Here is a 17,800-nt window from a genome sequence, read left to right on the forward strand (position 1 = left end):
CAACATTATGGTTCCTCAGTGTGTAGGTATGTCTAGTATATCTGTATGGTAGATGATTTGTAAACCTTTTTATATTCAATTCAGTACCTTAAAAAAATAAATGAAGTAAAACAATTATAATTCAAGTAGACAACTGAGGTTCTATGTAGCTCAATAAGTAATAACACTTCTGTAAGAAATTAACACATCCTTTCATTGTAAATGAACAAATTACTCTATTTCTGTAATTTAAGTGATTCAAGTACATTTTCAAACAACAATGTTAGACAGTCTGTGCTCCAGCTTCTAAAATGTGAGGATTTAGGGTTTTCTTTGTTCATATACAAGACTAAACTAAATGTATTTGGACAAGAAAAACCATGCACGTTTAAGACACAATTGGGGTTATGTCAAATTCAGCTTTTTTCTGGAAGTGTTTGTCCAGCATTTAACGGGACAGAAAAGTGAGTAGTTGAGAAGACACTATGCAGATTAATCAATAATGAAAATAACTGTTTCTCAGGGCTATTTCTATGAAAAAGACAAGGAACAAAGATGAGTACATCACGTTTCAACTCTTCAAAATAAACAGTAGTGTCCTTTATTTCAAACTAAATAGTGAAAATCCATAACAATTCATTTCTGAGGTACAATATATCACATATATACATAGAAACACAATGCTACAACTTGAAACAATTTGACCTGGGATCCTATTCACAACAGTACATCATATGTTGGATCTACATCAGGGAATGAATAGCCCATTCATTATTCCTCTAAAATGTCAAGGACAAGGTTTAGCAATGCAATATTTGGACTAATTTACGTCAGAGAACCAGGAGGATGAAAGACCCGTTTCTTTGCCTCCCTTCTACTGCCTGTCCCCCCAAAAAACTGCCCATCTCTCCATAAATAACACCCATCACAGACTTTGAACATTTCACAGGGCTGATGATTTGAGGCCTGTAGTATCGACGGAAATGGAATGACATTTTCTGAACTCCATAATTACCATGCTAGTCAGGACGAAGCAGTAGGTTGGGGCACACAATATCACTTGGGAGAGCTACATCTAATTAAACAGTGGAAAAAAGGATAATTACAACTTTTCAGGAGGACGGGAGACCTCACCCATGTTTCATGTTTTGCCTATCTGAACTTGTTGCTCACCCAAGTAACAAATAACATCTGCCTTCATTGCTGGACTCGCAACTGCTAACCCACAATCACTGCAACCTCAGGACCACTCCCTTTGAGGGCAGGGCTGAACGTGGTCATTTGCAACAATATAGACCACCTTTGGAGGAGGCCGACTGTATGTTTCTTGTTTGACTCAAAATGAACGTAGTCAACTATTTGTAAGTGTCCTTTAGGCTCGCCTTTTTGAGTTGCAGAGATCAGAGTTGACAAATGATCAGTGCCGTCTCAGCTCTAAAACCCTGAGCTGGGATGTCGCGTGCCAAGAAGTGGGAGGTAAAAGTATAATTTCAACATTTTGGGTCAATTGATGGGTTAGATCTGTCTCATTTAGTTTACCTGCATCATGAATTAAATGTCTTTTTGAAGCTGTTTTCTGTATTTAACTAATGCATCTATTCACCACCATTAACATCTCTACTGTCTTCATTAATATTTGCGTTATATTTGCTACACAGCTTGAGCTATTTCTTTTGGTGGAATAAATCGCATGCATGTCAGAGAGACAAAAGTCACTTAAATAGGTACAAAATAAGACACACCAAGGGACCTTTGAAACCCATTTAATTAATACTGTTTCCTGTTGAGGTTCATAAGAACAAGAAATAATAGTAAATACTAGTATTTACATATTTAAAAGAAGTAGGGTGCAGTGATGATGACTGTTAAGTAGTTTTAAGGCTAAGGATAAGGTGTATGTAAAAAAAACGGCGCTACATTACTGAAGAGGAACCAGGTTTGTTTGCTCTGCACACATACATGCTGGGCTTGTGGCACTAGCGTTACAGTAAAGAAGAATGTTAAAATACTTTCTGTATATCACTCAGGCTAAAGTCCTGTCTACCAGCGCACAACAAGGAGAGAACTTCACTGCTTTTCTTCTACGAGTCACAAGTCCATCTCTTAACGCAACATGTATTAATCTCAGTAGTTTCAATATTCTGTACAGTTCCCATTTACTTTGGTAGAACTTCTTGACTAATAGCTCAAGGAATTAAAAACAAAACACTTTATCCCTGAAAACTGTTTAAATTCAGCATTTATTTTTGGGTAGTCTGAATCTGATTATGTGTTATAGGCATTCGTGAGAGTAACATAGGACCTTTAGGTAAGTTTCCTCAGTGTGATGAACAAGAAAACTGTCAAAGCATTGCCAATAATCCAGCATTAAGCTTAATTAACACGAATCCCAGTGGATGCTTTTCCCATTCAATGTGTTCAATGAAGAGGTATCAGAAAAGCATGCAAGAGCACAGGTATTCAGGCTTCACTTTAGAATTCAAACAGTATGAAGTAACATCAACAGCATCAAACTAATTAGCGCATGAACTCTTGGTCCTTGAGTGTGATTAAGAAGTCAAGATGTAACTTTAGATAACACAAAATACTGAATCTGGAAATCACGTGGCTGTATATGAACAACATAGTGAGATGTACTGTACAATTCAATCATATAACTAGGTGACACGATGCACTACAAACTGCTAGCTCCTTCCTTGTAATAACAACACTCAGAATGGCACAAAGCAGGAATGTGTGTCAAGAGGGGCTTGACCTCAAAACCCAGTGAAAGAGAAATGTACTTCCACCATGGGGTCTCTCGTTGTTTTGCAGAGTCTGGAATGTGAGACTGTGCTCATCTGTTAAATATTGGGGGTACAATAGGCGAGGTCCCGTGGAAGGGGGGCATTCACTGGCAAAGTAATGCTCCAAGCCCCAATCAAATAATATTCCAAACCTTCTGACCCCTTGTTTGTGATCGGTGCTCAGCTGTCCCCTGCCTGAAAGAATCACAGGGCGCTCAGGTCTTTTTCACCTTGCGGCCCAGGTGGTAGTAGTAACCCATGGTGACCACCAGGAAGAGCACCCGGCTGAGGAGAAGGAGCATGGCGCCGTCGGACAGGATGCCAAGCTCGATTAAAGTGATGGAAGTCACTGAAAACACAGAACAACATGTTGTGCTGTTATAGATTTGACTCTGTGAGCAAATGGTACAATTCAAATGATTTGTAAACATGATTAACTTCTGGAAATGTAATCATTAAGGAGGATTTGTTCATGTTTTGCTGTCTATTTTCGAACAACGTCGCCTGCATGTACATACAAAGAGTAGTTTGCTGTACCAATTGTCAGAGTGTGTTAGCTAAATTCAGTATCATTCAAAAGTAGTTTTTGGGGAAAATACTTCCCTTGACAGAGCGTTAATACACAAAGACAGACTTTAACTTTTGTAGAAACTAACTTGGTTTAATCCAACAGCTGAATCCTGACATTAGCCTTAGTTTCCCTTTAAGTACGAAAGGTGTCCCCTTTCACTCTCACTTCACTTTTACTTAGATTATTTTATTGTAAATAAGGGTTAGTGCACACTAATAAATACAAGTTGTAAACAAATGAAAATCCAGGATGAGGCAAAAATAGTTTTGTTAACAGCATGTTGTTCTGATCTGAAGGTGTCTGCTATAAGTACACCAAAGCAAAAAACTAATAAGGGCATGAAGTTTTAAAGGCTCCAAAATACATCTGATAAAAAACCAAAATAGGGCATCTTTTCACTGTAGCTGCCTAGAAAGAGGTCTCTTCAGGTCAAGCAGCACCAAGGGGAATGGTTTAGGAAACCAAAAACAGTTTGAATATACATATGGGCCTGTGAGTGCTGTTTTAAGATCAACTTGATAACATGTAAACATTCCCTTTTCAGTAATGCACGGCTGTGACTACGCCCTCTGAACACAAGAGGGCACTATCAACACAAAGTAAAACCAATTCTGAACTGCTGTCTTAAGTCACTATAACAGCCAGAAAGTTATTCTAATAATTTTGGAAAAAAGGATATAGCTCAGAAAATAACTGCACAATAATGGAGGAATGTAATCACCTAGAAACTGGACAGCAAAGTAGCACGCTTCACTGAGCAGAGTCCACTGGATGATGATCTTCTCTGCTGTGTAGAGACCATTCCACAAGATGAGGGCCAGGCCTGGAAAAAAGACGTGATAAAAAGGGAATTTATAGGTTGTGGGGCATTGGAAAGAAAACAAAAATAAAGCTCAGGAAAGAAGAAGACTCCTACACGTCCCAGAGCGATTCCATAAACAGAAGTACTATACTGTACATTATATATATCTACTCATCTAGTCCATGTATATACAAAGGCAAATCAATACATAATATGGATTTAAACATTTGTTTACATTCTTCCAGGTACAACCAGTGCTAGTCATCTCTTTTTTCAGAACGCAGCCGCCAGACTTCTCACCCACACTAAATCATGGCACCATATCACCCCGGTCCTCAAAGAACTACACTGGCTTCCCGTTACTCACCGCATCAACTACAAACTCCTGGTCCTTACCTATAAAGCCCTCCACCATCTGGCCCCCCCGTACCTCACTGACCTTCTCATCCCCTACCATCCTCCCCGGACCCTCAGATCCACCTCGGCCGGCCTGCTTTCCACCCCCACTGCCAATCTCCGGAGCTTTGGAGACAGAGCCTTCTCTGTGGCCGCCCCAAAACTCTGGAACTCCCTCCCCCAAGACCTCCGTGAGTCCGAGTCCCTCGGTCTGTTCCAGTCCCGCCTCAAAACCCATCTTTTCACCTCTCTCTATCCGTAAAAACACCCCCCACTCATTTTCGACCTCCTCCTGACTGCCACTGTGTTTTGTTTTGTCGTTTTTGTTGTTTTTTTCTTAGTATGTTGTCTACCTGCCCCAGTCTATCTACCCCCCCCCCCCCTCATATTGTAAAGCGTCTTTGGGTACTATAAAAGCGCTATATAAATCCAATTTATTATTATTATTCTCTACCTTCAGTTCTCCAGCTTTATTGTCTTTGCTCATAGCTAGCTAGTTATGTCAATTTCTGTGTAATTGAGATCTAGCAAAATTAAATACACAGTCAAATGCTCTGTATGTGTACACACACAGGCCAATAAAGATGATTCGGAATCTATGGGAACCGTTTTCTTGCAGCTGTAATCTGTGATGCCGCATGCACACAGTGATAATTGGCCTATTGATTTCTTTGAATGTTCCGACTCATTGACTGCGATAAACGCTTGTGCTCTATCATTTTAATCCCTGACATTCTTCCAGTTCATTTCCCTCTGTTTCAGTCCCACCCACCCACCCACACAAACATGGTGAGGCGATGGGAATGAGTAGGGGCGAGCAGAAAGGTGGGAGGGCTGATGGACCGTCTCCCCTCCCCGCCAGGTTCCATCTGTGTGGCAGATGAGACCCCATCCTTCTACCCTTTATACCGCTCCTCGTCTTGGAAGACATCATCCATTATCTTGGCTAATCCCCACCGCCCTGCTGACATTTAAACGAAGCAGCTCTTTGGCTGGCCTTGTTAGATTGAGAGCTGGTTCATTCATATCTTCCTCCACACAGTCATGTGTTCAAGGTGTTATCTCCTCAGGCAATGCAGTTATCATGCAGAGGATGTTTTCATTATTTGTTAGATTTCATATTGGTTCAGAAGATGTATGTATATATGTGTAACATGTGAGGGAGGAGGAGGAAACATATTAGATATAATCTATATTTTAATAGATATCCCTATAAAGGTGAAATGCTGAAGTTCTGACATATGTTATGGTAAATAAACTGGTTATCGAGTGGATGCTAAGCCTTTTGTCTCACCATTCTGTATTTCCCTGCTTACTTTCCCATTCAAAAACAACCTGTGTGCCTCTCTGCCACTGTCGCATTACGAACTTATCAATATCTGAGTGGCTGACTCACCGACTCGTCTCTAATCCTCCAGACTAAGGAGCCTATTTAAATAAATTGCAAAAAACTGTAATTGCCTGGCATATTTATTTCCACGGATTGACTTCTGTGGCACAGAAGAGCAACAAAAAAACCTCAAATTATTGCTTGATACAGAGAGTGAGCTGCAACAATGTATTGTGGATTAATACACTGCCTCTTCTCTTACTTTCCGGCCAATACGCACACACACATTCCTACAGAACATACACTGTCCTGCCAGCCCTCACTGTGCTCCCACCGGATTTAGATCTGATATATGAGGCCAGCGAGGCGACTGGAGCCCTTTCTGTGAGCATGCTTGAGAATTGGTCTCTGTCAAGTCGTTATTTAGTGAACAAAACATAGAAGGAACTGAATACAATTACATAGCCTTTGTTGTAGCCTTAAGGGATGCCTTGGCAGAAGAAAAAAGCTTTTTGTACTTCATCTGAATGTGCGTGTGTGAACTGTAATGAATGCATTATCACAAAGGACCATGTACAGATTAGCAGAGTACATTTTTGCGAACGTGTACTGTATGTTAAAAGGGTGTGTTAGCATCCTTGTAGCACAGTGAATGAACTCCCACATAAATAACTGTGGTTTAATCACTGTGCTGCAGAAGGGAGCATGAATAGGAGAGAAGACTTACTAAGCAGTGCTCCTCCATAAAGGCGGATGGAGAGGCAAGTTGTGGAGAGCTGCTCCTCAAAAACAACCTCATATAGCTGGTTAGGAAACACCAGGGCCTGTGTAGGAAAACAAAGCACAACACAGTCTGTCTTTTCAACTCAACAGAATTCTGTCTTCCACAAATGCCCCAAAAATGCATTGACAAAGTCTTCCTTTCTGTGAGTTAGACTCTCTTTATGATCCAAACACTGTGGGCATTTAGGTTCAACAAAGATGGAGCTGTTTCTCCAGATGTCCCTCCCTGATACATTGGGAAAGAATCTACAGTAACCCCCCTGCAGGGTTTGCATAATGTGATTTCTCTTATTTTGACAATGAGCTTTTTGTTCTGTAATTACTGTACAACGGGTTTTATTTTAGAAATGAAAGATTATTCACAAATGAGTGAAGATGTTTTGGTATTGAATGTGAAAGAATTCCTTCACTGTGATGATGATTACAGCATGAGGTTCTTCATTGTATTATACTTACGAGAGAGAGAAAGAGAGTATACTATATACTACTACGAATAATTTGATGCAGCATATATTTACTTTTCCCGATCAAAGGGAAATGTTTGAGAAAGATATAAGACATGAATTAAAAATGATAGGAAACACAAATGGCTAATTTTAAGTGTAATTCAATACATGTGAATCCAGCTTATATGTTCATGCAAATGATTAGATAAAAACATAATATATTAACTATTTCAGATTTCAGAAATTCATATATAAATCCTCTAAAAAAAACTATTTTAGATCATGATATTTTAAAATAAGTCAACATAGACACACTTTAAGAATCACAGATTTAAGCAACACTTACCATCAAAGCCATAACTGTGAACCCCACTGCTGAGATGAGGATCCACACCCTTAAAAGAAAGAGAGACATTACTGTCAGAGTTTACAAGATGTTGGACTTTACTGGAAGTGACACCCAGCTGACCTTCCACAGTCCGCTGGGTTAACTGAGAGCTGCTCTGAGCTTTTGAAATCTCACCTCAGGCCGATGGGCTCCCGCACCGCAAACTTCATCTCATTTCCCAGCATCTGACTGATCTGTGAGCGAACAAAGTCAGACAAAAGACAAAGGGAAATTAATCATGAGTAGGGAAATGTAAAAGCAATCATGACATCTCAACAGAAATCTATTATGAAAGCCTTCAACAAAGCACGGCGTAGCGAAGAATAAAGTGCTCAGTATGCAGGTGCTCTTCATGTTGCCAACACATCTACAGGAAGTTAAAGGGAAAAAAATGACTTTAACCAAAGTGATGGGGAGAAAGAAAAGAGGCTGAGTGTCAAGAAGGACATATTAGGATTTTAATTAAAGACTGGGAATGTCTACGTGTCCTTAATCATCCTCCGATGATTCAGAGGATATGTCATAACATCATATTGCAGTACATTCTGGATGAACACCCAAAACCGAGTACAAGCCAGAAGGAAAACGTAATTTGCTATAAATTAACTTATTCCTCACAACACGAACGCCACGCATTAGTCAATTCATAACTCCGAGGGCCTGAAGTAGGAAACTTTTTTGACAAATTAAAAGCAATTGTTTTTTTATGTGAATAGAAATAACTGTTATCTTTAATATTTAATTAAAACCCAAAAATACAGAATAATCAATCATGCAGCAATATTCAAATACTTAGCTAGGACAAGTATCTCACATCACTGATAAGATGCAAGCAGACGCTGGAATGCTGTTAAATGGTGACGTGTTCTCTGCTTCATCAGCCACTAATATATTCATACGAAGGTCTCTGGAAAGTGCAATATGAATGCAAGCACTCTCTGGCTCAATTTCTGTTAAGTCTGATATATTACCACACTTTCTCTTCTAAAACTATCTGATGGCATGATGCATGATGTTGTCATGAAACATTCACGTTATTAATTGATAGACAGAATATGTATCAATGACACGTTTGATAATCAATGAATAACCCATAACAAATCATTTATCAAACTTCCAGCTTCTAAGATTGAAGATCTTCTGATTTTGTGTTTTTTATCAACTTGAAAAAAATCTTCGCTTTTTTTCGATTGGGCTCCGTAAAATTCTCAAGGCAATTTCTCACATTTCTCTCACATTGTTTAGACTAAAAGCAGAAGGTTAGTCGATAATGACAATAATCTCTACATCTCAAGAAACAGAAAAATAAATCAGTGGGCTAAACCTTCATACAGCATGCCATGCACGCTGTATTTCTCTGCAAACTATATCAAGTGGAAAGAGACAATCTATGTGTATCTGTGTGTATATTAATATCAGTATATGAAGAGTAAAAAACACGGTGGCTTGCAGGTCATCATGAGCACTGATTTGTTTTGCATGAAAGGAGGAATTGTTGCTGACAAATTTAGATTTTCTATTTCTGTTTCTATTTATTATTATTTTTTGAGAAAGGGGCAGGTACAGTAATAAAAGATTATTTTCTTCTCCCTGCTCCTTTTCGGGTATGGTGTGTTTATAGAGAAATTTTTTGTAACTAATTGTTATACATTAAGTTGTGCATACCATGAATGGAACAAATAAAAATGAAATGAAATGTTGGTGTTAAATTACACAAGCAAGGGCAAGAAACAAGTCAACCCTGCTTTCCTCCTTTCTCAGAGAGAAAAAACATGGCTGGTTGGCTTTGAAGTTGTGTTCCTTCGACCAAAAATCCTGCAGGTCTTATCACTCCCCCCACATGAAAGAGTTCCCTTCACCATCCAACATCCCTTCCTTAAAACATTTGTTTGTGTTGTAGTGAGACATGGCATCACTGAAACTAAAAATACACCTAACCATGAAACCCATTAAATCTGAGAAGAGGAACCGTTTTCTCTCCAGCAGTGTTTAGAGGGGAGTCACTATGGGAACCTTTTCTTCTGCTTGGCTGTGAAATGAAGTGAATGAAACAACATTGTTTGTGTCTTATTCTAGAAAGATCAAGTCATGGGTTTTGCTTTCTATGATTCCCCACTGTGAACTGTAATTATTACTGAGCACTGCAACAGGAACACAACTGTATTCAATCAAATCACGAGAAATAACTTCATGAATTTAAGGCAGTTTAATGTCTGAAATATCAAATATTACAATGTTTAGGGGAGGGAAATATAACATATATTATAAAGTTGTTGTGATATAAGACTTTATATGGTCTATGTATTTTATTTGTATATTGCTAGACATTTTATTTATTGGGATAAACCCCTTGAGATGCACCATTTTGTTTTCAAGGGGGTCCCGAGCTTCCTGGAACTAACATTTCATGATGTCTAAAATAGAAGAGAGGAAGATATAAAAAGGTTTAATGTGTCTTAGAAGAAATGGAGTAAAAAGGATTCTCTGTGTTCCTGACTTTTTCTTATATAACTCCTTTCGCCCATAGCTGGTGCTGGATTTTCATACCATAGCAGAGCCCTTAAAAAATATATATCCTTGAAGTTAAACTCATAAAACATTGAGATAAAGAGTTGCAGATTACAGCCGTTGCCTCTCTTTTTGCACTGCAGCTGAAGTGTGTGTTCATGAATGTGTGTTCATGTATGTGTTGGTGCCAGCTGTGATCATGTGACCAGGTGAATCAGCCTTCCTGTGCCATGGTTTCAGGGGTGGTTTTTGACAGGAACACATAAATATTCATGACTGGCATGAGAAATACTCAAAGGGAAATGAGCATCGACTCACGGCACAGACTTTGCTTGCCGGGGGGGTTAGAGCGGAAAAGAGTTGGGGAGAGAATGGGGAAAAGGAAGAAATGCACAATGTTGTTGTTGTGATGAGAGACGCTTAATCCCAGCTGCTATGGCCTTGTCGTCAGTCACTCAGTCATTTATATATAAGCACACAAAGGGCAACTCGAGAGATCATGACAAATATTCAGGAGTAGTATAGGAATTATAATCTCTTATTCAACACACTACATGTAGTTTTCCTTCATCTGATGTATGCAGCAGTCACATTAAGTAGATAATATCAACATTTCATACGTCTCTGTGATAATCCTATGGGATAGAAAATAAATACACAAAACGCTGTGGTATGCCTTATCTGTGAAAGCCTGTGCTCAAGCCTGGTTGTTGTTTTTTGACCTGAACACTAAAGTAGTGTACCAGACAGTGCCCTAATACAGCCAAAGGGCAATATAGTTGTACTTTCACATACTCGAGCACAGAAGCCTCTCTCTCACCGAAGAATTCGAAATATGAATAGAATTTTTTCTCTAAGCTGTAAAAGAGGCAGGAAGACACACTCAGCCGACTACAGGAGTCCTTCCCTCCTTTGTTTACACGGACCACAGGGATAACGTGGACTATTTCCCCTCCAACTCCATGGGTCTCTGTACCACCAACACTTGTTGCAAGGACAAATAGAACAACTAAAGAGTAACTAGACAATGCAGCACATTTTAAAAGCAACTATTCTGTTTCTAAATTAGGGTCATTGCCATAGTTAGATAAGGAAGCCTACTACTTAAAACAACAATAGACTAAAAGTATTGTTTTGCTCTATTTAGCATAGACTGTTGCTTGATCACCAACTAATCATTACAGCCGTTATATGACTTTAATAATCCTTTTTAAATCAAATAAGCTTTATGGGCATTGATGTTGAGTCATTTACTGTAGTGTCTCCTTCTCCATCAGAACACTCGGTGAGAGGGATCCAAGTGGCAGATGCCCGGGTTTGCTAAAACATTGAGAGAGAAAACAAACACTCAGAAGGGCTGAGAAATGAGGGCATCTTCTCATCACAAGCTATCAGTCACCAACGTATGCCTGCTCCCTTCTGCTCTGTTCCCTTCGCCCACTTGCCTGATTCATATTTCAGCGAGGAACAGCTTTGCCTATGCTCACCCTAATGCAATCGTATACAAAAAGTAATCTTAGCGATCTTGGTGTAAAATCCCTCTGAAATGGAAGAAAACATCATTGTCAGAATGCGACTGAGTTTGCATGAATATATAGATGTGTTTTTCACGAACCAGCATGGGAGCCGTTGTGTTTTGGTATACACATCACTGTGCATATGAGTGGGTAAATACCAGTGGGGAACCGGCAGGGCCTTCAAGGTATTCAGAGAATACCCTGGAACACTCAGATAAAACAAACAAAAAATCGATTTAATTATATAAAATGAATAAATGAGAATCGTATTTGTGTTGTTGATCTGTAATATTACAGTGTTACGTTGATTTGTTTGTCCTTCTCGGACCATGCACTACGCATTTCAGTGGTTGTGTTGAAAGAAAGCAACCAATCAGATCTTGTAAGCTGCCTTGCCTTGCCTTGCCTTGCCTTGCCTTGCCTTGCCTTGCCTTGCCTTGCCTTGCCTTGCCTTGCCTTGCCTTGCCTTGCCTAGAATATCCTTCAACCAAGGTATTCTACACCCTTAATCGAATGCCCTGGCCGTTGCACTGAATGAGAGTGTACGTTTTGACTGACAGTTTGATCAACCAATCATATAATGATTTATAGTCAATGGGCGTATTCTTTCAGAGTTTCCCTCGGTTCCAGGGTGCTCTAGAAGGCCCGCTAGTTAACTGGCTCGAGACAGAGGATAGATGAATGCAACGAAGCAATTCATGCCGTTTTATTGTTTTTAACGTTGAAATGACAACAGGTGGGGGTGTGTGTCTACAGAAGGTCCAGTTGTGAGTGATAGACACGGTTCGCCACTGGTAAATACATGCGAGGCAGGAATATAATACATGAGATGCATAAGGCAATAAGGCTCTCAGGGGAGCCAGTCACATCTCAGTGGAGCTCATGGGATACGTGATCTAGATTCACTGAGGCATGAGGAGCAAATGCACACAATGGGACACTATGAGAGTGATCAGCCAATTCGCTGCCATTTGTGGTTTTAAAAAGGAATCCATAGCTCTACTCAGGGTTAATGAATGCATCTGTGATCGAGAGCTATTTCTGCAGCAATATCATCCATTCAACTGCAGATGGTTTAAACACATGTGCCTTTTTTTCTTTCAAAGTCAACGTTATTCAAGCCTTTATTTATCCAGGTGTATCCCTTGAGATCATTGATCTATTTTTCAAGGGAGACCTGCTCAAGTAGGTTCCACATGAAACATAAAAACATAAAACAACAAAAAGGACATTTTACAGCATCATTACAGGGATTACAATTTACAATAACTATCCACATGAACAGGTACCAACAGCATCCGATTGAGTAGCATCCAGCCGAGCTTTAAAAACATTTAGTGGCACCAGATTGCTCAGTTTCCATTTCAATTGCAGACTATTCCATGACAGTGGAGCTGCGGATCGAAAAGCTATCTTCCCTAAGACAGTCCTAGCAGTTGGCACATTTAATAAAACTACAGCATGCAATCTCAGGCAGTAGCCACTTACAATTTTCCGTGAGATCAGGGAGCAGATGTAGGATGGAAGTTTCCCTAACATGGCTTTGTATATAAAAATGTACCAGTGACTGAGCCTCCGTACAGTTAGCGAAGGCTAAGATTGACTATAGGTTATTGTCAATCTTCCAGTTTATATGTACAGACAGAGAGATTGAAATACTGTTTCCCACAATCCCGAATATAAAAACAAATGTGTATAAAATTAAAAAATATGTGTGCAACTATGTACCGGTATATATATATATATATATATATATATATATATATATATATATATACACACAGTCAAAGACACATTTGTAATCAATATATACAAAATAACAGTCACTTTAATATTTTGAGAATGTACATTAGTGCAGATTGTCCAGAGAATGTGCATTATTGCAATATTGTCCATAGCAGCTTAAAAAGTGTCTGGTGCTGGATTCAAGTATACCTAAGTTGTTTGTTATGATAATGGGTGCATATGTGCCATTGGTATCTACATTACCGCCCATATTGAATAAAATGACATGAACAAAAAATCCTGTAACTTAATCTGACCTTTGAGCGGTGCACTTCACCGTCATCGTCCTCGCCGCCAACTCCCAGGATCTTCCGACTCTTCAGACGGCTTATCAGGTCCGTCTGACTGTGCTTCTTCATCAGAGGAGGGTGAGGTTTGGACGACATGGTGCAAACACCTGAGCAGAGGGGAAAGAGAGGGTAGAAAGTTGGTGAAATTCAGAAGGCAAGCAGTGTGTGAGGCAGTACTGTGGGAGGAAATACATATTATAAACAAAGAGAGAAGATGCAAAAAATAGGAACATTTTAGGATATTCAACTTTGTCTCTCTGTTATTATTCATTCTTTTGAAGGAGATACCTCTTTACAGCACAGGCAGGAAGAGCTATCTACCAATATCCCCTTTGAGGACTCTACTTATAAAACCCAATTTCATAACACAGGTCTAGCAAATACAGGCAACCTCTTAAACCTTTCAGTCAGATTGGAGGCAGGAGGCAGACATCCTCTGTGACTGCTGGGAGGTCAGCAGTCACAGGTGCCTGCCTACACACGCGCACGCACACACACAGACACGCGCACACACACACACGCGCACGCACACACACACACACATAGTGTGTGTAGAGCTGGGCTTTCTGAGTGTCTCACTGTCAATATTGATCCAGCTCCACTGACAACGTGTGACATTTATGTCGCATTTGAAATGAATACTCCATGGGGTTTATTCCAACTATGATATCATCATCTATTTTCTTTCATTTTCTGTAGTTTGGCACAGCTCCCAGCTTTAAGCTCTCAGCATTACTTTTGTTATCCCCACATGCTGCTGTGATTACAAAACACCAAAGCTTGACTGTTGCACAGCAAGTCAGCTTTAATAGCTTTTTAATTAATATAACATTTGCTTCAGATAAAAACTCTGCTTATCCTTTATAACACAACAATTTTGCTACAGTCTGTAAACCTTACTCAATCAATAAAGCTTTGATTGTTGCAGCTATTTAGAAGTAACAGTTGTCCAGTATAACTTACTTCTTGGGTTTTTATAGGTTGAACGACTATCGCCCATTATTAACAACATTTAAAACATGTTTGATCTATGCATTCAGAGAATCATTTCTTGGATGCATAGAAATTAAACATTTCTGTAAATCACAATCATTAAAATAGATTTTTTTTTTCATGATCTGCCTGCGTCTGCTAACTGGAATATCACAATACACAGATGTGGTCCTACTGTATTGATCAACGTAAATGAATAGTGCATGTGGGTTTAATGGGGAAAAGCAAACATCAATCAAAAAGGTATTATCAACGACTCAATAGTGTAACCTCCACTATGGTTCAACTGGAGGCATAAGCCATGCATATACGTGTACACATGTAAACAATAGGATGGTAACAACTGATGGCTATTCCATGAACTAATTCTCTAGAGCAGGGATTCTCAAACCTTTTTCAATAATGTACCCCCTTTGAATTTTTTTTTGAGTCAAGTACCCCCTGATCAGTGCAAAAAAAAATTGTTAGGGAAAAAAAGCCTATATAGAGGTACAGTACCGCCTTGCGCCATCAGTGTCTGATTTATTAGCACAACAACCTTGTAACTGAGAAACACTTAAATGCTACATTTCCATCCATCCATCCATCCATCTTCTCCCGCTTATCCGTGGTCGGGTCGCGGGGGTAGCAGTTCCAGCAGAGAGCCCCAAACTTTCTTTTCCCTGGCGACATCAACCAGCTCTGACTGGGGGATCCCAAGGCGCTCCCAGGCCAGCGAAGAGATATAATCCCTCCACCTGGTCCTAGGTCTACCCCTTGGTCTCTTCCCAGCTGGACGTGCCTGGAACACCTCCCTAGGGAGGCGCCCAGGTGGCATCCTAACTAGGTGCCCGAACCACCTCAACTGGCTTCTTTCGACGCGAAGGAGGAGCGGCTCAACTCCGAGTCCCTCCCTGATGACCGAACTTCTCACCTTATCTCTAAGGGAGACACCAGCCACCCGGCGGAGGAAACCCATCTCGGCCGCTTGTATCCGCGATCTCGTTCTTTCGGTCATGACCCATCCTTCATGACCATAGGTGAGGGTAGGAACGAAAATGGCCCGGTAGACAGAGAGCTTTGCCTTCTGGCTCAGCTCCCTTTTCGTCACAACAGTGCGGTAAAGCGACTGCAGTACCGCTCCCGCTGCTCCGATTCTCCGGCCCATCTCACGCTCCATTGTTCCCTCACTCGAGAACAAGACCCCGAGATACTTGAACTCCTTCACTTGGGGTAAGGACTCATTCCCTACTTGGAGTGAACAGTCCATCGGTTTCCTGCTGAGAACCATGGCCTCAGATTTGGAGGTGCTGATCCTCATCCCAGCCGCTTCACACTCGGTTGCGAACCGATCCAGTGAGTGCTGAAGGTCGCAGACCGATGAAGCCATCAGAACCACATCATCTGCAAAAAGCAGTGGTGCAATCCTTAGTCCACCGAACTGCAGACCCCCCCCCCACGACTACGCCTCGAAATCCGATCCATGTATATTACAAACAGGATTGGTGACAAAGCGCAGCCCTGGCGGAGGCCAACCCTCACCGGAAATGGGTCCGACTTACTGCCGAGGACCCGGACACAGCTCTCGCTTTGGGAGTACAGATATTGGATGGCCCTGAGTAGAGACCCCCTCACCCCATACTCCCGCAGCACCTCCCACAGTAACTCCCTGGGAACCCGGTCATACGCCTTCTCCAAGTCTACAAAACACATGTAGACCGGATAAGCGTACTCCCAGGCCCCCTCCAGGATCCTTGCGAGAGTAAAAAGCTGATCCGTCGTTCCACGACCAGGACGGAATCCGCATTGTTCCTCCTCAATCTGAGGTTCGACAATCGGCCTGACCCTCCTTTCAAGTACCTTGGAGTAAACTTTCCCGGGGAGGCTGAGTAGTGTGATGCCTCTGTAATTGGCACACACCCTCTGATCCCCCTTTTTGAAAAGGGGGACCACCACCCCGGTCTGCCACTCCTTCGGTACTGTTTCCGACTTCCACGCAACGTTGATGAGACGTGTCAACCATGACAGTCCCTCAACACCCAGAGCCTTCAGCATTTCCGGGCGGATCTCATCCACCCCCGGGGCTTTGCCACTGTGGAGTTGTTTAACGACCTCAGTGACCTCCCACCGGGAGATTGGTGTTGATCCCCCGTCATACTCCAGCTCTGCCTCTAACATAGAGGGCGGAGTTGTCGGGTTCAGGAGTTCCTCAAAGTGTTCCTTCCAACGCTCCAACACTCCATCAGTTGAGGTCAACAACGTCCCATCCTTACTGTACACAGCTTGGATGGTTCCCTGCTTCCCCCTCCTGAGGTGTCGGACAGTTTTCCAGAACAACTTTGGTGCCGCCCGAAAGTCCTTCTCCATGTCTTCTCCAAACTTCTCCCACACCCGCTGCTTTGCCTCGGCCACGGATGAGGCTGCTGCCCTTCGGGCCTGTCGGTACCTTGCAACTGCCTCGGGAGTCCCCCGGGATAACAAATCCCTGAAGGCCTCCTTCTTCAGTCGGACGGCTTCCCTGACCACCGGTGTCCACCAGGAGGTTCGAGGGTTACCGCCCCTTGAGGCACCTAGGACCTTGAGACCACAGCTCCCCACCGTGGCTTCGGCAATAGAGGCTTTGAACACCGACCACTCTGGTTCAATGTCCCCAACCTCCACAGGAATGCCCGAAAAGCTCCGCCGGAGGTGCGAGTTGAAGGCCTCCTGAACTTGGGCCTCCTCCAGACGTTCCCAGTTCACCCGAACTACACGTTTGGGCTTACCAGGTCTATCCAGAGGCTTCCCCCGCCACTCGACCCAACTCACCACCAGATGGTGATCAGTTGACAACTCCGCCCCTCTCTTTACCCGAGTGTCCAAAACATACGGCCTCAGGTCCGATGATACGATAACGAAATCGATCATGGACCTTCTGCCTAGGGTGCTCTGGTACCACGTACACTTATGAGCATCCTTATGTTCGAACATGGTGTTTGTTATGGCCAATCCATGACTAGCACAGAAGTCCAGTAACAAACCACCACTCCGGTTCAGATCAGGGGGGCCGTTCCTCCCAATCACGCCCCTCCAAGTGTCTCCATCATTGCCCACATGTGCGTTGAAGTCTCCCAGCAAGACTAAGGAGTCCCCTTCAGGAGCCCCATACAGGACTCTTTCCAGGGTCTCCAAGAAGGCCGAATACTCTGAACTGCTGTTGGGTGCATAAGCACACACAACAGTCAGAGTTTTCCCCCCCATAACCCGC

General features: G+C 41.9%; 1 protein-coding gene across 2 annotated transcripts in view; it reads right to left on the reverse strand.

Moving 5' to 3' along the window:
* Positions 1 to 557: 557 nt before the first annotated feature.
* The window catches only part of LOC117448270 (tumor protein p53-inducible protein 11-like), a 49,790-nt gene continuing 32,547 nt past the window's right edge, over positions 558 to 17,800 (reverse strand). For both annotated transcript variants that reach the window (XM_034085481.2, XM_034085480.2), the window contains 6 exons: positions 13,549 to 13,688; positions 7,617 to 7,675; positions 7,440 to 7,488; positions 6,592 to 6,688; positions 4,058 to 4,159; positions 558 to 3,114 (listed from right to left, as the gene is read on the reverse strand). In XM_034085481.2, coding sequence (XP_033941372.1) covers positions 2,981 to 3,114; positions 4,058 to 4,159; positions 6,592 to 6,688; positions 7,440 to 7,488; positions 7,617 to 7,675; positions 13,549 to 13,677 — 570 coding nt within the window. In that variant the 5' untranslated portion in view covers positions 13,678 to 13,688 and the 3' untranslated portion in view covers positions 558 to 2,980. The remainder of the gene's footprint in view (positions 3,115 to 4,057; positions 4,160 to 6,591; positions 6,689 to 7,439; positions 7,489 to 7,616; positions 7,676 to 13,548; positions 13,689 to 17,800) is intronic.

The sequence above is a fragment of the Pseudochaenichthys georgianus genome, chromosome 6 (assembly GCF_902827115.2).
Source record: "Pseudochaenichthys georgianus chromosome 6, fPseGeo1.2, whole genome shotgun sequence".
In the NCBI taxonomy this organism is placed as follows: domain Eukaryota; kingdom Metazoa; phylum Chordata; class Actinopteri; order Perciformes; family Channichthyidae; genus Pseudochaenichthys; species Pseudochaenichthys georgianus.